The following is a 21734-nucleotide window of genomic DNA, read 5'->3' as shown; positions in this document are numbered from 1 at the left end:
GGCACACTTGGAAAGTAGAGTGCTTCTTTTTCCCCTGTCCATGAATGCTGTCTTTCAGATTACAGACATCACTGCTTCCCCTGAGAGACCTGTCGTGGTTGCAGATGCCAGATGGACACAATAATGGCTGCCAAACACTATGCTTATCTGGACCTGCAGACCCACTAGAGAAGAGGACGGACAGGCAGAAGACGGGGATAGAAAAACGAGTAAAAGAGAGATGGGGGAAGTGTCAAGTTGTGAGTCCCCTTAGAGAACACACTGGTGTTTGTGACACAGGAAGGAAGACATTGTCGACACAGGAAGTGTTTGAGGGCCAATCAGGGCTTTGAAGCTGGCAGACAGGAAGTTGAAAGGATGGAACTGCCTGATGGAGGAAAAAAGGAGAAAAAGCTGTGGCATCTCTCTCTTCCCCCTCTCCTCCTCCTCTTCTCTCTTGTCCCTCCCTCTAAACTGTTGAGCGACGGACAGATTCCTGGATTCCTAGCGGCCTTATGTAAGAGGAGATGTTTGATAAAAGATTCATGGTAATGATAGTCTATGTGGAGAAAGCTGTGATGTGGTCGTCTATCACTTCACTGCTGCTGGTCAACACTTCTTACATGTCTATCCAGCGGGGGTGACATAATGAGTGTGTGTGTGTTATGTGTGTGTGTGCTATGTGTGATATAAACCAGAATGCACACCAGGCTCTGATACAGATATCACTGCAGAGGGAGAAATACTGGAAGCTGCTCGCATTTGAAATAAATCGATTCATATGAAAGCATTTTTCAAGGAAATAAACATCTGGACAGCAATCTTACAGTGAGAGGGATCTGTTAGTCAGTGTGTTTGATCTGGGTGTGTAGTGCAGTGACACGCATACACACACACACACACACACACACACACACACACACACACACACACACATCGCTGTTGTGAGGGCTCAAGTTCTCGGCTAGTGAAAGCCCTGGGGATTTAGAGAGAGGGATGACTGGTAATTTGATGGATGTGGTGACAGATAGAGGACATTGGGAAGGAGGGATGAAGGAGGGACGGATGGAGGGAAGGAGGGAGGAGAATAAGGGTAGTGTGTCCGCTGCCATTGTACTGTGATGTACACAGAGCTACTCACCTCCTAATGACACACTTCCTGTGGCCAGGGGAAGAAGACAGAGACTAACAACGACAAGGCTACCCAGGGGTGTCATTACAACCACATTAACAACTTGATAGTTAAGAACACTATAACAATATGGAAGAAAATGAAACGTATTCTACAAGAATCAATATCACTCCCTAAAAAAACACAACCTTATGGAACAGTCCTTGGATAGCTTTTCAGAATTCACCGATAAAGTTGTCCACATGGAAAACTAAAGGCAAAGAAACCTTAAATGACTTGGTAACAGGAAATACATTTATTTCCATGCAACTTAAAAGTTACATATCACAAAACAACTGTGTTGTGGCGGCTATTTTGGCTCTGTAGATCAGTAATTGAGGTCCAGTGTCCTGTCTGTGTCCTATTAGGTGGACTGAAGGACTGAAGGACAGAACCTGTGTTGTGGTGGCCATTTTGGAGCGACAGAGCAGTAATGGAGGTACAGTGTCCTGTCCGAGTAGGTGGACTGAAGGACTGATGGACAGGAACTGTGTTGTGGTCCTCTGTAGCTCAGCTGGTAGACTTATTCCCGGGACCCCCCCCTTTGTCGTCTGCTAAATGCATTTTTGTGGCCATTTTGGGGCTACAGAGCACTAATGGAGGTCCAGTGTCCTGTGTGTCCCCCAGTAGGAGGCTGGCTGAGATGTCCCAGTAATGGGGTCTGATTGCTGTGCTTGCGATGGAGTAATGGGGCCAATCAAACGGCCAGGGAGGGAGATAGCTGGTAATGAGGACTGGAGATATGGGGTTGTAATGGGGAGGTTGATGGAGTAATGGGGCCAATCAAAGGGCCAGGGAGGGAGATAGCTGGTAATGAGGACTGGAGATATGGGGTTGTAATGGGGAGGTTGATGGAGTAATGGGGCCAATCAAAGGGCCAGGGAGGGAGATAGCTGGTAATGGGGACTGGAGATATGTGGTGTAATGGGGAGGTTGGGGTAGTAGGTGTGTGTGTGGAGGGGGAGTGAGCGTGTGTGTGTGTTTGGGGAGTCTTGGAAAAGGGGGGAGGGTGGGATGAGGATGGGGGAGAAAGGAGGAGGGGGGGACTAACTGGGACCCAGAGGGAGGTGGGAGAGTGGGGGTGTTGGGTCTGTGTCAAACTGCCAAGTGTGTGTGTGTGTAGTGTGTTGGTATGTGTGTACTGAATGTGTATGTATGTGTGTGCATGTGTGTGCATGTGTGTGTGTGTGTTTATGTGTGTGCATGTCTGTGTATATTTGTGTGTGAGATGAAAGACTAGCTGAATTCCTTCAGACAGCTGGGACTAAGCCGGAGAGGTGAAAGAAGGCTTAGTGTCACTAAAGAGTCGGACGGCTGAAAAGAGCAAGACCCCTAAACCCCCCCTGTACCCCCTACACCACCGCCCTGGCAACCTGAGCCTGCCTGACGACGATCGCCCCGACAACCAAACAACCAGACACGTGATTATACGTTCATTAGCTTTGTGTGTGTTTCGTATCGGGCTACGAGCCTTGTGAGTTAATGTGTGAGTGTGCGTGAACAAAATTATGAATGGAGCGTTTAACAGGAATTAGGATTCAGCGCATCAATGTCCTTCAGACAGGTTTTTACTCACACTGCTACATAGCCTCTATTTGATATCAGACACTTTTGTCATTCTCAGACTACTCCTTCGCTTTCCCCTTAGCATTGTGAATATTCTGAATAATGTCTACAGCTTTGATCCCTACAGCTAGTAACTGAAGTGGCTTGCTTGTGATACATTTGCAGTATTTTTTAGACAGTATTTTGTCATTCAGTTTCAGTTTGGTGAGGGCAGAATGTGAGTGACTGGATAAGAGTGTCTGCTAAAGGACTGTAATGTAAAAAATGTCATCTGATGGTTGAAGTTTGGTCGTTTTATTACTGAACTTTAATAAGTCCAGGACTTCCCATAGCCATGCATTCATTCTGCAGGCCTTTTGGCTCCTACTACAATAGCTCAAACTATTTCCAACATACTCTACTGTTTATAGCAGTGGGATAGCAGTGGGACAATCTTTTCCATGCAGTACGTCTACAGAGAGTACCAGAGGCTATGGCAACTGTATATTCAAGGTTGTACGAGTTAGGGTTGTATAAAAGTCCACTCCTATTCCTAACTCTGTTTGCATAAACTATAAACTTGAGTTTCCCAGAAATCCCGGTTGGAGGATCCCGGAATCAGAAGGGAATAAGCAGGATATCCGAAATCCTCCAACCAGGATTTCTGGGAAACCATGGAATTTATTGAATGTTTCCGGAATTTTGCAACCCTAACTGCATTTAATACTTTTGGTAACTCTTCATGATGCCCTTATAGCACTGTTTTAAATGTGTCAAAAGCAACACTTTAAATAAAGTGTTATCATGAGCTTCTAAGTCATACTCTACATCGTCCTACACAGAAGACTGTGGAGCACTAATGAAGTGTCTGGGGCCTGCCAGCCTGCAGTCTGGAGCCATGCTATACGGGATCCTTGGGATGTCCCTACCCACATTGAAGTTTACATATTTAAATGGTTATGGTAAGAGTTAAGGATAGGGTTAGGTAAGGATTATGGTTAAGGTTAGGGTAGGGGTTAATGTTAGGGTTAGGGTAGGGCCGTCCCAAGGATCCCGGATAGCACTGACCCTGCAGTCTACCACTGCAGCCTCATCTTATCTCCAGCCTCATTACTCTGGGAGATTGGGCCTTCACTAGGAACCACCATTATCCCGTCTGTCCTTATGAACATCCAATGTGTGTGTGTTATAGACATCCACACATTAAGAATCTGTCTGGGACGGTATTTATGACAGGCAAATCTAGCGGACGCCCGTCCCTGTCCCGGTCTGAGCTGACCCCTCTATCAGGACCCCATCTCTCCCACTCCTGTCACGGTCGTCCGGTCGTCTCGACGACGGGGCTGATTCAATTAAGACACGCGTCAGTTTAAAAAGTCGACGGATGTCAAACTTCAGCCGTTTATCTGATTTAAACGCTGGGATCAACTGGGGGAAGCTGAGGCGTCCCGGGCCGTACCCACACTCGTTCCAACTAATGGTTTCTGTTTTTTAGGATGTGTGGGGGATTGGCAGTTGGAGGGGTGAGGATAAGGGGATGGTGTGTGGGGGTTGGCGGTTGGAGGGGTGAGGATAAGGGGATGGTGTGTGGGGGTTGGCGGTTGGAGGGGTGAGGATAAGGGGATGGTGTGTGGGGGTTGGCGGTTGGAGGGGTGAGGATAAGGGGATGGTGTGTGGGGGGTTGGCGGTTGGAGGGGTGAGGATAAGGGGATGGTGTGTGGGGGTTGGCGGTTGGAGGGGTGAGGATAAGGGGATGGTGTGTGGGGGTTGGTGGTTGGAGGGGTGAGGATAAGGGGATGGTGTGTGGGGGTTGGTGGTTGGAGGGTGAGGATAAGGGGACGGTGTGTGGGGGTTGGCGGTTGGAGGGGTGAGGATAAGGGGACGGTGTGTGGGGGTTGGCGGTTGGAGGGGTGAGGATAAGGGGATGGTGTGTGGGGGTTGGCGGTTGGAGGGGTGAGGATAAGGGGATGGTGTGTGGGGGTTGGTGGTTGGAGGGGTGAGGATAAGGGGATGGTGTGTGGGGTTTTTGCTACACATTCACTTAAGAACACATCCTGTCCTGACCAGTCTTTACCTTCTTTAAGGGTTTTAGACACAGTATGTGTTAAGGATACTTAACACTCTCTCTCTCCTCTCCCCCCATCTCTCCCTCTCTCTCTGCCATCTCTCCCCATCTGTTTCTCCAGTTGAAGTATCACTGGTCAGGGTAAGAGGGTGGTATGGCTGGCATACATCACAGCTTGTCTGATGTCTTGGTGATGACATGGTGGCCCGTAAACATTTCAGCTGCCAAGTATCTCTCTCTCACTCTCTCCATCAAGGTCGCTCTGACAGATAAGTCGATGATGCTCTTCGTTTGGTTAGCAGAGTTTACATTAACATGAGCGCTAGACGAGATACGTCGTCAGTCAGCCCCTGTTGTGGCTTACACACACACACACAAACACACACATACACACACACACCCTCCCCGATTCACTCCAGTCTACTGTGATGTGACTTAGTGTTGTTAACGCTACTCACTGTGTCTGTACGATAGATAGCACCTGTAATTGATGCGCTGTTGAGCTTCCTGTTTAACAAGCTTATGTCAGCGAATAATGATAAGCCCTGTGTAAATCTGTTGAGAAGGACCACTTAGGCAGCTTGTAAAGGTGAACAAGGCATGAATTAGAGTTACGGCTGCAGGATAAGCATTAAGATGGAGGTAGAGGCGGTGGGGGAATCTGTATGTGTGTGATGAGCAGGGGAGAATGACTGCCACCTCTCACTGAAGCCACTGAAGTTCAAGGCAGTCCACGGTACTGCAGGCATTGTCAGCAGAAAACACGATCCTCCATTATAGTGAATGGAAAAAAAATTCAATCTTCGTGGTCAATCTTCCTGTAAATAAAAATGTTTTCGAAGACAATCATGGTACCAATAATTGCTTCTAATACATCAGATGTATTTCCTTGAACCGATTATTTTAAAATCGCACACAGAAGAAGTTATAAGGATAATTTAGTTGCTAATGGCAGCCTGCAGTACCCCAGTCGGCCTTCAACTTCAGTTACTCAATGAGAGGGGGCAGCACTGAGCTAGCATGCAACGTCACTTCCTGGAGTAGTTCAATCTGCGCATGTTATGTCTCCATGAGACGCCATCTTAATAGACTTAATTTGGCTTCAATGCGATATTGAGTCTTCACATAGGAAAGAATATTGTCACATGATCGATGGCTTTGTTAATTCATATATACAAGCTTGTGTTTGTGTATGTGTGTAAATGTGAGTGTGTTTGTGTGTGAGAGAGTGAGGGAAGGAGTGTGTGTGTTTGGGGAGGTCCTCTATGTGTGTGTGAGCGTCCCCACACATGTGTGCTTGGTGTATGTGTGTTTGTGTGTGTGTGCAGTCAGGTTCCTACCGTTCTGGATGTCCAATATATGGTGTTTGTCCAGCGTCCAGCCTCCCATGTTGGATGCGTCCAGCTCATAGCCCTGCAGTGTGGCTGTTCTCTTCTCCCACAGGATCAGGTCCAGACACGACTCGTACTCAAAACCCACTGACACTACAACAGGAACAGGAAGGAGGGCATCGGGTTAGTACAGATACTGTTAATGACACAACACTCCAACTGACTAATGACAAGTATAAGCCTAGACAATGTTATTGGTAATTCTAATTAGACGTCCTACCCAATGACAATTCATCCCTGCCATCATATCTCAACAGCTCCACTCAGTTTTTAATAGCATAACTTTCCCAAATGTGATAACCATCTCCCTAAAGCTCTTTTTTAACTCCTATCTGTCTTCAGTCGATCACATTACGACAAACCCCCTCTGAGGGATCAATAATGGCGCAGGCCAAATTACCAGACAGGCGTAATGCAATTGGGAAAAAAACCAAATGCTGACGAAGGGGAGGTTAGAAGGTGAAAACACAATCAATCAATATGACTTGGGCTTGTGCCATTTCTAATAACACCCTCCTCTTCCTTCTCCTATCTCTTCCTTCCTGGCAAAGCAAGAATACATTAGACTCAACAATAATAACCCTGCAGTGTCTACAGCGTCTAACAGTTTGTTTACGTAAAGGGGGTCATTTTGTATTTATTTACGTATGAGAGTAACATGGCTAGTTTTACACTGGCCAACTTCCTTTCCCTCCCTCCCCAATCCCCCAGGACTGAAAATAACATGTCTACCTGTCTGCCCGCCTGTCAGGGACTCAGAGTGAAACAGCTTGAGCGTAGGGTGCCAAGTGTGCTTGGGGATTTCATTGTGATCATCAACTTTCTCCATAAGCAGCTGCACCCCCCCCCCCGGCTGTATTTTATTTAGAAGGAAGCCACACCAAAACATTTTCCCCTCAACATTCTTCCTCTCTGCGGTGGTTGTTGTGTTGTAGAGTTAACATACACACGTGAAAATAAAAAAGGCAGAGCTTGGTGAAAGAAAGGGAACAAACTACCAAAAGCAGCAGTTGTGTTTTGTGTGGAAGGCATTAGCATGTCATCGTGAAGACAGACAACACACAGACTGATCTGAAGGCCTCAACGTACCGTATTACACCAAAACACTTCCTGAACTTTTTTTTAGCATCTGAGTGAAGTCAGTTCTTTGACAGCAGTCTGTTAGGGGCTTCCTTAGAATTTACAAAGAGCTGTTTAAGCAAAAGGGACATGTAATTTATGTGCTCTACACGTGCTTAGGAAGGCGGACAAAGGAGTACGCCATACGTTAGCATCACTGAAGAAATAGTGTGTCTGCCTGTCACCTTTTATGCCCAAGAGTAACTGCCCTTTGGGGATAAATCAACCTTAAAGGGACATTTCGAAATGTTTCAACTTCATCTCCAGCACCACCTCGACATCAACATATGTGAAAATGGCGCATTTCTGTTTTATAGTAAACAAGATAGAGGAAGATAAGTGTTTCCAATGACATCATCAACCAATTAGTAGACAATTAGTATGCAATTAGTAGGCAATGCCTACTCGTAGTTGGTTAAAATCACATGATGCACACCGATGACGTCATTTGAAACACTTATCTCCCTCTATCATTTTCCCACAAAACATACAACATATGTTGATGTTGGGGTGGTGCTGGAGATGATGAATATGAAGTTGAACATGTTTTACATTTCCCTTTAACTCGTAGCACACTTTGGCCTGCTCCACAGTACTCACCGACTGCCTCAGACAAGCCGTAGACCTTCTGGTTGTAAGCGTCTGTCTTGTCCCAGATGAAGGTGTAGGAGAGGTTGGGCTGAGCAGGGAACCACTTCTGGAACAGACGCCCCACCACCGCCACCATCAGGTGCACCTGGAATAGATTAAGGAATAAATTAATAAATCATAATTTCAAAAGACTGATTTTCATTGTGGTCCTCATTTTCAGACGGGCATTATAATGGCCAGCTAGGGCAAGACCGACTGTACATTTTGCACTTAAAAGGCATTCGACATCCAATTAAATTGTAGCCTTGGTTTTGTGTTAGCACATTTATTCTAAAACATCTATTCAGTCTGTGTTTTGGGCTGTATTCTAAGACCTACAAGTCCTCGGGAGGTGATCGCAATGCTAGTCACAAAGAAGAAATCCCTACCTTCATGAGGTTGAAGGGCACACTGGCCTGGGTCATGGTGACCTTGAGGACAGGCTTGTAGCCGGCTGCCCGCGAGGACAGGTACAGCAGGTTGAGGTCGCTTCCCGGGATGGACGTCTCCTCCTGGAGGACCTGTTGGAGGGGACACATCAAAGAAGAAGGGGTCAAGAAGGGTTAGCACATCTTAGCCCACCCTGAGAGGACTGGAGTGGAGAATGTCATCTTTGAACACTTTTCAGTGAGAACATCAAAGCAGAAAGGGTTCAGATAAGTGTCAATACAGCTACACCCCCGGTGGTATGGCAAAGTGACAAGAGAACGGAGAGGTCACATGGAGTGGAGAACGCTATTCATTCATCTTTGAAAACTATTTGGAGAGAAGGGAAGAAGGAAAATAGAGAGAGAGAGAGAGATCTCCCTGAAGAAGGAAAATAGAGAGAAAGAGAGAGAGATCTCCCTGGCCTGTTTTCTCAGCGTAGTGACTGTCCTCGTATGGCAGGCCGTTTCATATAACCATAAGCAGGGGTTATCTTCTATGCAGAGCTCCTCCACTGTCTATCCACTGTCTTTTCATTAGTTTGATGCTCCAGAAAGCCCTGGGTGTTAGGTCTCTCTGTCGTTTTTAACCTCTCCTAACACAAACACATTTCACCCTCTTTTCAAAGCAGGGGACAATGAGAGAGAGAAGCTCCCTGGCTGGGATTTGGAAAGGTGAGTCAGTGAGGGTATGAGGAGGTTGGAATTAAATGGAATATGACCTAAAATGGCCTTATACTGTACTGTACACATCACATGCACCGAGGGCATTTATTAAGTCCATCAGATTCCAAAGACCTATCACTCCACACTTGTTCACTTTCTAGCTCTAGTCTCTCTCTCTCTCTCTCTCTCTCTCTCTCTCTCTCTCTCTCTCTCTCCCCCATAGCTAATGTTCAAATTGGACCCCTCTCTTCTCTCTCTCTCTCCCCCTGCTCCCTCTCTCTCTCCCACTGCTCCCTCTCTCTCTCCCCCTGCTCCCTCTCTCTCCTCCCATGCTCCCTCTCTCTCACTCTCTCCCTCTCTCTCTCCCCCTGCTCCCTCTCTTGGATCAGTCTGCATTTTCATTAGATGGGGGAGGGAGGCTTGACGTGGCTCTCAGCGAGCCTTTGATATCCAATATGGCCGCCCTGACGACGGAATCAATCAAAATGAAAAACAAATTGAGGGTGGAAAAAGTGACAGGTAAAAGGTAACAGATTTCATGGCTAGGCCACCACGGGTTTACCACACGGACACACACACACACACACACACACACTGGCGGTGACACTGTAACCACAGACTTAATTACCATTTGCGGTGGGTGTGTTTTCTTTAGGGTAAACTGTGTGTGTCTGCACATACAGTATGTGTGTGTGTCCTGAACACACTCTGACAGCGAAGGGACCCCACCCTGCTCTCCCCAGCTAGCTCTAATTACAACGTATGGCCTGTTTCTCCTGACTTTAAACTAACTCCTGATAGAGACACTCTGTTATTACATCTTCTCTGGCGTGTGTGTGTGTGTCTGCTTTCTGGTGTGTGTTTTCTTTTCCAATCTAGAAGGGGGAAATTAAAATTAAAATGACAATGGAGCGTGTTTTCTTTTTTTAACTGCTGGATATAATAATACCAACTGGTAATTCATTAAAGGGTTTAATGAGCGGTGCCGAGATCAAACAATAAATGGGTGCCACCGCAGCTTTATTTTGAAGTGCCACACACCATTAAAGGGGAAGTGTAATGAAAACATATGGCTATGTGGGTAATGGACTGGCGCTGTATCTTAAAGGGATACTTTGGGATTTTGGCAATGAGGCCTTCTGTCTACTTCCCCAGAGTCAGATGAACTTGTGGATACCATTTTTATGTCTCTGTCTTCAGTATGAAGGAAATTAGAGGTAGTTTTGCGAGTCAATGCTAACCAGCATTAGCGCAATGGCTGGAAAGTCTATGGGCATAGACTTCCAGCCATTGCACTAACTTCCTTCATACTAAAGACAGAGACATACAAATGGTATCCACGAGTTCATCTGACTCTGGGGAAGTAGATAAAGGGCCTTATTGTCAACATCCCGAAGTATCCCCTTAAAACCACCGCTCCTTTAATAACACACATTGGATAATGCCATAGGTTGGGCTTGGGTCAATTGTTGGCTACGGTGGCACAAGTACTGCCAATACATCTTTCTGGATAAAACACCTCAACAGAACCTTTGCTATATAACCTTTGTTACATACTTTTGTAATGTCTTGGCTGTGCAGTTTTATGTTGTATGGGAACGGTGTGGAGACTGGAGAGGCGTGTGTGTGAGTGTGTGTGTGTGAGTGTGTGTGTGTGTGTGTGTGTGTGTCTGATCTGGACAAGGATCCAACAACTCTGAGTAATCCAGCAGATATGAGAGAGAGCTCTGTCTGCAATATCCACTAAACCACCTAAACCAATACACTAACTCAATCCTAACAAATAGGGTGAAAACATAGCAACAGACTACACTGTTATACTGATGGTATCCAGATCAACTGTTACAGACAGCGAAGGCTGCAGCTCAGTGTGTGTGTGTGTGTGTGTGTGTGTATGTATGTTCAGCTAATAACTGCAGGCTACAGTCAATCCCATGACCCTTCTACCACCTCAGACTGGATTTGGTGTGCACCAACATCACATAGTGTAAATCTCTAAAAGAAATATCTAGACTCACATCACCACGCAGAAAGATTTTAGATTGGTATGCTATACCAAATGTCTCACCAGGTAGCCTAGCGGTTAAGAGCGTTGGGCCAGTAACCGAAAGGTCGCTGGTTAGAATCCGCTGGTTCGAATCTGTTGATGTGCACTTGAGCAAGGCACTTAACCCTAATTGTTCCTGTAAGTCGCTCTGGATACGAGAGTCTGCTAAATGACTAAAGTGTCAAATGTAACCGAATCTGTCCATATTTGGTTGGAGAGGGAAAAAGTATCTCTCTGGGGATTTAACTTACAACTTTGATTTGAATAGATTTCACTACCAATATTTGTCTGAAAAAGCTTATAGGACCTATTCTGTTTGACACATGGGAAGACAATCAAGTGCTCCAGTGTCATCACTCTCGAGAGTTCCACGTGTAATGAGTGACCTTGTCTAACCTATTTTCTTCTGGTCCTTTGTGTTAATGTAACCCGTCAGCGGTAACAACACCCCTGTGTATTGGTGTCTGGGACCTGAAGAATTTAGACTATTGGTTTCATCCAGACACTGAGGACCACTGACTCACTGTGCTCCAACTGAACACACTTGGCTAACCTTTATTTAGTCTTCTGCTTTCATTCTTTCTCCTCTGTGGAACAGCGAGCACACAATATCGTTTTATCCCCAAGCCACATAACAGCCAAGTGTGTGTGTGTGTGTAATCCAAAGTACTTTCCTCAGCCAGACTATTCTCTTCCAAGGAGGACTCTTAGTGGAAATGTCTGTTACCAGTTATAGCTACTCTCTGTGACTGACTGCTTTGGTCCGGCTTTGTGTTAGTGCTGGGTTCCTTTTACTGTGTCTTCCTTTCCTCACCGCACGCACACGCACACACACACACACACACATACACACACACACACTTTCCTCGTGAAGGCCCCTGGGGAATAGTTGTCCGACCCCTGTGTCCCTTTATAAAACGTTAACCTCTTTCACCACTCCGCCTCTCGTTGCACGAGCTCTGAGGCTTTATAGTTCTGCTCATAACAACAGGAACTAATTCAAATCAGGACCGGATTGTTTGGGGACTGGCTGGGCTGGGGCACAATGCCTGTTACTGTGTGCCTGTCTCTGTGTGTATGAGAGAGTCAGTGAGTGTTTCTGTGTATTGTGTGTGTGCCTGTGTCTGATTGCTTGCGTTTCTCAGTGTGTGTTTGCGTTACTCTGTGTACTGTGTTTATGTCTGTGTGTGTTTATGTCTGTGTGTGTCTGTGTTTGTTTATGTCTGTGTGTGTTTATGTCTGTGTGTGTCTGTGTTTGTTTATGTCTGTGTGTGTTTATGTCTCTGTGTGTGTTTATGTCTCTGTGTGTCTGTGTGTGTGTTTATGTCTGTGTGTGTTTATGTCTGTGTGTATGTGTTTATGTGTGTTTATGTATGTGTGTGTCTGTGTGTGTCTGTGTGTGTTTATGTCTGTGTGTGTGTGTGTCTGTATGTGTTTATGTCTGTGTGTGTGTCTGTGAGTGTGTGTCTGTGTGTGTTTATGTCTGTGTGTGTGTGTCTGTGTGTGTTTATGTCTGTGTGTGTGTGTCTGTGTGTATTGTTTGGCTTTATTAAAGTAGTGCTTTAGACTGAAGAAGTGCCAGAGAAGAGAAGAGGAGACAGAAGTTGGGCCAAGAGGAATCAAAGTCTATCTGGCCGCACAGGAGAGTTGAGAGAGAGAGAGTGAGAGCGTGCGCGAGAGAGAGAGAGAGAGAGAGAGAGAGAGAGAGAGAGAGAGAGAGAGAGAGAGAGAGACAGAGAGAGAGGGAGAGACAGAGAGAGAGAGAGAGAGAGAGAGAGAGAGAGAGAGAGAGAGAGAGAGAGAGAGAGAGAGAGAGAGAGAGAGAGAGAAAGAAAGACAGAGAGAGAGAGAGGGAGAGACAGAGAGAGAGAGAGAGAGAGAGAGCGAGAGAGAGAGAGAGAGAGAGAGAGAGAGAGAGAGAGAGAGAGAGAGAGAGAGAGAGAGAGAGAGAGAGAGAGAGAGAGAGAGAGAGAGAGAGAGACAGAGAGAGAGAGAGGGAGAGACAGAGAGAGAGAGAGAGAGAGAGAGAGAGTGAGAGAGAGAGAGGACTCATTTGGAGCTGATAAAACATGTTTGGCCCCCAGTATCAGCTTTACTGAAGATGCTCTTCTGCACAGATTGGCCTGTGGTACTGCCATAATGGTAAAGCCTGGGTTTTGATCTACAAGTGACTGTGTGTGTGTGTGTGTGTGTGCGTGAGACCCTCGTAACAATTCACACCGTGTCTGGCATAGCTAGAAAGACTATAAATGGATTTAAATGCTCTCTTTCTTCATCAAGGCTTCTACTCTTTGAACTAAACAAAGAGCATCTGTGCAAACAGTTACAAAACCACTAGACCTTGTATTCACTGGGCTATTAAAGGTGTGCGTTTACACCTCAAGTACTGAAGGTCAGCCCAGCTATTTGTGAGGCCTCCTGTTCCAACTGAGTTGGCTGTTGAAGGTCCTGGTAAGGCTTGGGTGAAGCAGTGTGGGGTGTTATGGGGTATTATAAAACGGATCGTTTGGATCCTGGATGCTGATTGGTTGTGGGACAACAACTCCCACAAAATACCATGATGTGTTAATGTCATAATGCCACTGTCCGCAGCCCAGGCAGGAAATTCACAAACGTCATCTCCCTCGGGAAAAAAAGTGTCCACACATAATTGACAGTACAGTACAGGAGGGTTTAACAGATGAGGGTCCTGAGTGGGTCTGTGTAGAAGGGTAGTGAGCTGGATGAACCCTAGCTGCCTGTGTAGAAGGGTAGTGAGCTGGATGAACCCTAGCTGTCTGTGTAGAAGGGTAGTGAGCTGGATGAACCCTAGCTGTCTGTGTAGAAGGGTAGTGAGCTGGATGAACCCTAGCTGCCTGTGTAGAAGGGTAGTGAGCTGGATGAACCCTAGCTGCCTGTGTAGAAGGGTAGTGAGCTGGATGAACCCTAGCTGTCTGTGTAGAAGGGTAGTGAGCTGGATGAACCCTAGCTGCCTGTGTAGAAGGGTAGTGAGCTGGATGAACCCTAGCTGTCTGTGTAGAAGGGTAGTGAGCTGGATGAACCCTAGCTGCCTGTGTAGAAGGGTAGTGAGCTGGATGAACCCTAGCTGCCTGTGTTGTGAGGTGTGTATAGCCTTTCTCCTCTGTCACCTCACTTCAGTCTTAGGTATAACACGTTTGTGGAAAAGTGTGTGTATTCAGTAAAACCCATCTGGGTTTCTGATCGTGTGTGTGTGTGTGTGTGTGTGTGTGTATGATGATGATAATGTGTGTATGATGATGTGTATGTCTCACCTGTGTCTCAGGTATGATGGGCCCGTCCTCTGGTGAGGACCTGAAGCAGGTAGAGAGGGGAGAGGCCACGATGACAGGACTGGGCCTGATGAAACCACTCAGGTCACAGCTGGGGATGTCATTCTCCTCCTGCAATACGATTCAATATGATTCAATATGAGTCAATACAATTCAATACAAGTAATACAATTAAATAGGAGTCAATACAATTCAATACAATTGAATACGGTTGAATACAATTCAATATGAGTCAATACAATTCAATAAGATTCAATACAATTCAATATGATCCAATACGATTCAATTAAACACAATTCATATCTTTATCAACTATATTTCACCTTCTTCATGACCAGGGTGTCCATGACATAGAAGACGTTCCAGGGGATCCATACGGTGCGGTACTGGATCAGGAACGGAGCCCGCTCAAAACCCAGGGTCAGACTGGCCCCACCGTTGGCCAACAGGTCAAACCTGGAGAAATGGAGAGAGATGGGGTTAGAGGTGGTGACGGAAACACAAAGGCATGTACATGCAGACAGACAGACAGGCGGATGGACGGGTGGACAGACACACACAGGCAAGCACACACATCCCCCTTCAGCCCACACACACAGACAGTAGAAAGGGCATTTAACATTTTCACACATTTCCTCCTGGTTGTTCTTGGGCCCTGGAGACAGAGATATCTGTATCTTTGACACTGATGGAGGTAGAGTGAGGATGAAGGCTGATCAGACTGTCCTGTTCTAATTGACTCTCCTGTCTAGTCTGCCTAACCTGAGGCTCTCCCTCGCCTCTCCTCTACCTCTCTCTCTCTCTTCTAATGCACTCTCTCTCTCCCGCTCCTCTCCTCTACTACTGCTATCTCTCTCTCTCTCTCTACCTCTCTCCTGTACTGCTCTCTCTCTCTCTCTCTGCTGCTCTCTCTCTCTCTACCTCTCTGCTGCTCTCTCTCTCTACCTATCTGCTGCTCTCTCTCTCTACCTCTCTGCTGCTCTCTCTCTCTCTCTCTCTCTCTCTACTGCTCTCTCTCTCTCTACCTCTCTCTTGTACTGCTCTCTCTCTCTCTACTGCTCTCTCTCTCTCTCTGTACTGCTCTCTCTCTCTCTCTCTCTCTCTCTCTCTCTACTGCTCTCTCTCTCTCTCTCTCTCTTGTACTGCTCTCTCTCTCTCTCTCTCTCTCTCTCTCTCTCTCTCTCTCTCTCTCTCTCTCCTGCTATATCTCTCCCTCTTCCTCTCTACTACTTTATCTCAGAACAAAACATGTACTGTACTGAAAATAAGATGATAATTGGGCCAATGTTTTTATTATTGGATGTGTGTGTGTGTGGTGAGAGAGAGCTCCCTTTGGCTAGCTAACGTTTTCTTTTAACAAGTAGCAGGCCTATAGGGAGAATCATCCGAGTGGAAGAGAGACAAGGTCCCCTAAGTCCTGTCCTACATTCTGTGTGTCTGGAGGTGTCTGGTGGGGTGAAGTGTGAAGACACACACGCAACACATGCAGAAAATGCATCGATAAAAGAACCCACACATGACAGCACATACAAGCAGTGACACCAGCATTCAATCTGTTATGACCAGATAAATTGTTATATACACTACATGGATGGCCAAAAGTATGTGGACACCTGCTCGTCAAACATCCCATTCCAAAATCATGGGCATTAAAAAGGAGCTGGTCCCCCCTTTGCTGCTATAACAGCCTCCACTCTTCTGGGAAGGCTTTCCACTAGATGTTGGAACATTGCTGCGGGAACTTCAGGCCTGGCTCGCAGTCAGCGTTCCAATTCATCCCAAAGGTGTTTGATGGGGTTGAGGTCAAGGCATGAACCATGAAAAACAGCCCCAGATCATTATTCCTCCTCCACCAAACTTTACAGTTGGCACAATGCATTCGGGCAGGTAGCGCTCTCCTGGCATCCGCCAAACCCAGATTCATCCGTCGGACTGCCAGATGGTGAAGCGTGATTCATCACTCCAGAGAACACGTTTCCACTGCTCCAGAGTCCAATGGCAGAAAGCTTTACACCACTCCAGCCTACGCTTGGCATTGCGCATGGTGATCTTAGGCTTGTGTGCGGCCGCTCAGCCATGGAAACGCTACGCGCTTCAGCCCTCGGTGGTCCTATTCTGTGAGCTTGTGTAGCCTACCACTTCGCGGCAGAGTCGTTGTTGCTCCTAGACGTTTCCACTTCACAATAACAGCACTTACAGTTGACCGGGGCAGCTCTAGCAGGGCAGAAATTTGACAAACTGACTTGTTGGAAAGGTGGCATCCTATGACGGTGCCACGTTGAAAGTCACTGAGCTCTTCAGTAAGGCCATTCTACTGCCAATGTTTGTCTATGGAGATTGCATGGCTGTGTGGCTGAAATAGCCAAATCCACTAATTTGAAGAAGTGTCCACATACTTTTGGTTATGACAGTTCCAAGGCATGTATATTCAGTCTATACTAACAGGGGCATGGCAGTATATTGCAGTCTATTACAACAGCATAAATGATTCAACGTATTCAGTCTATAGTAACAGGGGCATGACATAGTGGCTCGATACGTCGCAACCTGCAGTGTGGAACATCGTGTAACATCATGTATTCAATTTGCCACAGCGGTCGCCATCACACACCTATTGCAATCTAGCAGCTTATCCTCGCCCTAGAGACTCAACCAATTACACTCACAGCAATCACACAGAGCCTCCTCTCAAAGAGGCAGGGAGCACCAAATATCACGGGTTGCACTTTTGCCCTTAACACCCCTGCTTTACCATCTAATTGGGCGCGGGTGGTGTGTAATAAAACGTACTGATGGGCCTGGGAGTGATTGCGGCTCCGCCCCAAATGGCATCCTATTCCCTATCTAGTGCCCTACTTTTGACCAGAGCCCTATGGGAAGTAAGTAGTGCAATAGATAGAGAATAGGGTGCTATTTGGGACTCGGCCTGCGTTTCCTATTTCCTGGTTGGTGTCGAGGAGGGTTGCAGGAACGCTCGCTGTAATAACACCGGGACACCGGGAGTGGGGGGCAGGTTGTAGTGGAGGTGTGTGTGTGTGTGTGTAGTGAAGGTGTGTGTGTGTGTGTGTGTGTGTGTGTGTGTGTAGTGGAGGTGTGTGTGTGTGTAGTGGAGTAGTGTGTGCCCTGCGCTAGAAGGCTAATTGATTATTGTAAATCCAATGCATTTTAAACAGCCCTCCGGTTCACATTTAAATGGCGCAGGGTTTTCATTGGGGGGTAGTGTGTGTGTGTGTGAGTGAGAGAGAGAGAGTGTGAGGTTTCATTGGGGGGAAGCTGCTGAGATCCCATTTGCATGAGAGAGACGATTTTGGGAGATTTGTGGTAGAGGGACGGAAGAAGAATCACATCATGGTTTCTCTCTTCTCTCTCTCACATATATGGTGATTCAATCAATCACTCCTGAAAACACAACATCAATCATATACTGTATGAGGTGTCAGTGGTGTGTGTGTGTGTGTGTGTGAACCTACATGCCGTCCTTGCGTGTGATGGTGTATCCGTGGTCGGGGTAGTGGACGAAGGTAACGTTGACTCCTATGAGGGGGGTTCCGTCTGCCGTCAGGACCTGGCCTCTGATGATGGACACCAGGCTGGGGAGAAACAACACGTAGAGATGATATTTTTAGAGATGTTGTTATTTTGTTCACTGCAGTTATGGGACGTTGAGAAGACAGCACCGAGCTATCCTGAGATCCACAGGAAATAACACATTAGACAATAACACATCACACAGCACATTCATAAACACCACAATATGACACTGTACAGTACTACGTGCAAATCTTGGTCTCGGTCAAATAACCAATTCCCTTTTCTCGTCATACACACACAAAATCACACGTGATCCAAACACACTCCCCCCCACTCACACACACACACACACACACACACACACACACACACACACACACACACACACACACACACACACACACACACACACACACACACACACACACACACACACACACGGAGCCCTATTGTTATTCATGTGGGCTTCCATGTCCCTGTTTAGCACACATAACACACAGTGTGTTTAAGGGCTGCTGGGATGCCTGGGCCTTTCCCCTCTGAGGCTTATCAGCCTGATCGATACTGGGGACTGAGTGAATAAATCACACACAACACACACATGCACGAACGGATGAACACATGCACACACACGCAGGCATGGATAGACACACACACACACACATGGACAGACACACACATACGCACGCACGGACACACACAGAGAACCCTTGCCCACCATCACACACACAGGCCAGCAGCACGGCAAATGTATTCTGCGGCAACATAAAAAAAAAAGGAGAAAAGTAAAGTTGTTTAGCAGGCCCGGCTAGCGGTGGAACATTTAGATTAGTTTAGTTTTAATCAATGGGTCTGGTCCTGTGGAGATAGCTACTGTGTGTGTGTGTGTGTGTGTGTGCGGGGGGAGGGTAGCTAGATTTACTTATAGCTCTCCTTCCCAGGTCATTACAGCTTTCACTGAGTGCTAATCAGTAGCGGGCATTGAATCACCCTGTAGAGACACACACACACAAACACACACACACACACACACACACAGAACTTTCCCCCCTCCAGCACTATCCTTTACAACAGTCTGAGAGGATGCCAGACAGTACAGTTGATGTCCCCCCCCTCCCTCTCCCCCCTCTATAGTGTAAACATGCCATAAACTACCCAGCGTCCTCGCCTCATTAATACCTGTATGTGTGTGTGTGTGTGTGTGTGTGTGGGGGGGGTGGCTCCTTAATGTACCTGTAATTTATGCCTTCCATTTACTTAGGGAGTCTGAGTGTCCGTAAAACAATGGCTATGTCCCAAATGGCATCCTATTCCCTATATAGTGCACTACTTTTGACCAAAAGTGGTGCACTATATAGGGAATAGGGTGCCAGTTGGGAGGCACCCATACCCAGTTGTCACTGATAAGGTGTCTGAGTGTTTCTAAGAGCATGTTCAATAGACGCCGCAAGGTATTATCATTATACTGGTGCATGACGGAATGACACCTTTAGTTAACCCTTAACCTTTCCCCTCCCACTGGCACACATCTCTCTCTCTCTCTCTCTCTCTCTCTCTCTCTCTCTCATAATAATCATGACAATGGTTGCTGTGGGCAACAGGCAGCGCCTCAGTAACACAACTGACGGGTGATATTTCCTTTTTTACATGGTTGCATGTCAAGGAATGTGCCTTACGTGTTAGAGTGTGTCAGTGCCGTCACCAAAAACATCAGTGTCACTGTCACCTCTGTAAAATACAAACTATTCATTTTTCTCAAAATTATATTTGTACATGTTGTTCTGTCATTGATTGTTACATCCATGTCTGCTGTCTGAGTTTTCTAAACCCTGGGCTGGACACCACACCACAGTCCAGTCCAGGATATCTTCCATGTAGTTCTTATCAAACAGATTAGTCTCTAGCCTCCAGCTGGCCTCTCACCAAAGTCATTCACGATACCGCTTCGACTCGCCCCCGGGGCTCCACAGCTGTGGCCCGGCACCTGGGATTTGAACCCTCAACCCTGCTAACCCCAGTCAGTGGACCAATTAACCGGGCCCTTGACCACGAGACCACAACATCACTACACAGAACAGCGCCATAATGGGAGTCAACAGAGCCAAGACCAACTTCTTTGCGAGTGTTAATCCGCTTGAAATCTGTGTAAAATATAAAAACATTGAGGGAAAGACCTAAAACAAGACAGAGGTTGGGGGTCGGTCTTCCTGCTTAAAATACTTTAGCTTTAAGCTCCCTCGCTCGTCTCCCTCGTCTAGAGTTTGCTGAAGCGTGGCAAAGAAGCGGTCTTATCTACAGTGGGGAGAACAAGTATTTGATACACTGCCGATTTTGCAGGTTTTCCTACTTACAGAGCATGTAGAGGTCTGTAATTTTTATCATAGGTACACTTCAACTGTGAGAGACGGAATCTAAAACAAAAATCCAGAAAATCACATTGTATGATTTTTAAGTAATTCATTTGCATTTTATTGCATGACATAAGTATTTGATCACCTACCAACCAGTAAGAATTCCGGCTCTCACAGACCTGTTAGTTTTTCTTTAAGAAGCCCTCCTGTTCTCCACTCATTACCTGTATTAACTGCACCTGTTTGAACTCGTTACCTGTATAAAAGACACCTGTCCACACACTCAATCAAACAGACTCCAACCTCTCCACAATGGCAAAGACCAGAGAGCTGTGTAAGGACATCAGTGATAAAATTGTAGACCTGCACAAGGCTGGGATGGGCTACAGGACAATAGGCAAGCAGCTTGGTGAGAAGGCAACAACTGTTGGCGCAATTATTAGAAAATGGAAGAAGTTCAAGATGACGGTCAATCACCCTCGGTCTGGGGCTCCATGCAAGATCTCACCTCGTGGGGCATCAATGATCATGAGGAAGGTGAGGGATCAGCCCAGAACTACACGGCAGGACCTGGTCAATGACCTGAAGAGAGCTGGGACCACAGTCTCAAAGAAAACCATTAGTAACACACTACGCCGTCATGGATTAAAATCCTGCAGCGCACGCAAGGTCCCCCTGCTCAAGCCAGCGCATGTCCAGGCCCGTCTGAAGTTTGCCAATGACCATCTGGATGATCCAGAAGAGGAATGGGAGAAGGTAATGTGGTCTGATGAGACAAAAATATAGCTTTTTGGTCTAAACTCCACTCGCCGTGTTTGGAGGAAGAAGAAGGATGAGTACAACCCCAAGAACACCATCTCAACCGTGAAGCATGGAGGTGGAAACCTCATTCTTTGGGGATGCTTTTCTGCAAAGGGGACAGGACGACTGCACCGTATTGAGGGGAGGATAGATGTATCGCGAGATCTTGGCCAACAACCTCCTTCCCTCAGTAAGAGCATTGAAGATGGGTCGTGGCTGGGTCTTCCAGCATGACAACGACCCGAAACACACAGCCAGGGCAACTAAGGAGTGGCTCCGTAAGAAGCATCTCAAGGTCCTGGAGTGGCCTAGCCAGTCTCCAGACCTGAACCCAATAGAAAATCTTTGGAGGGAACTGAAAGTCTGTATTGCCCAGCGACAGCCCCGAAACCTGAAGGATCTGGAGAAGGTCTGTAAGAAGGAGTGGGCCAAAATCCCTGCTGCAGTGTGTGCAAACCTGGTCAAGACCTACAGGAAACGTATGATCTCTGTAATTGCAAACAAAGGTTTCTGTACCAAATATTAAGTTCTGCTTTTCTGATGTATCAAATACTTATGTCATGCAATAAAATGCAAATTAATTACTTAAAAATCATACAATGTGATTTTCTGGATTTTTCTTAGATTCCGTCTCTCACAGTTGAAGTGTACCTATGATAAAAATTACAGACCTCTACATGCTTTGTAAGTAGGAAAACCTGCAAAATCGGCAGTGTATCAAAT

General features: G+C 46.5%; 1 protein-coding gene across 11 annotated transcripts in view; it reads right to left on the bottom strand.

Moving 5' to 3' along the window:
* tenm3 (teneurin transmembrane protein 3) overlaps positions 1 to 21734 on the bottom strand; it is a 274702-nt gene that overhangs the window by 51575 nt on the left and 201393 nt on the right. For all 11 annotated transcript variants that reach the window (XM_041868495.2, XM_045214458.1, XM_045214459.1 and 8 more), the window contains 6 exons: positions 17799 to 17918; positions 14652 to 14784; positions 14311 to 14439; positions 8290 to 8421; positions 7871 to 8006; positions 6101 to 6244 (listed from right to left, as the gene is read on the bottom strand). In XM_041868495.2, coding sequence (XP_041724429.2) covers positions 6101 to 6244; positions 7871 to 8006; positions 8290 to 8421; positions 14311 to 14439; positions 14652 to 14784; positions 17799 to 17918 — 794 coding nt within the window. The remainder of the gene's footprint in view (positions 1 to 6100; positions 6245 to 7870; positions 8007 to 8289; positions 8422 to 14310; positions 14440 to 14651; positions 14785 to 17798; positions 17919 to 21734) is intronic.

This window comes from Coregonus clupeaformis, unplaced genomic scaffold (assembly GCF_020615455.1).
Source record: "Coregonus clupeaformis isolate EN_2021a unplaced genomic scaffold, ASM2061545v1 scaf0260, whole genome shotgun sequence".
NCBI classification, from domain to species: Eukaryota; Metazoa; Chordata; class Actinopteri; order Salmoniformes; family Salmonidae; genus Coregonus; species Coregonus clupeaformis.
The sequence above is the reverse complement of the archived record's forward strand: the minus strand, read 5'-3'. Positions and strand labels throughout refer to the sequence as shown.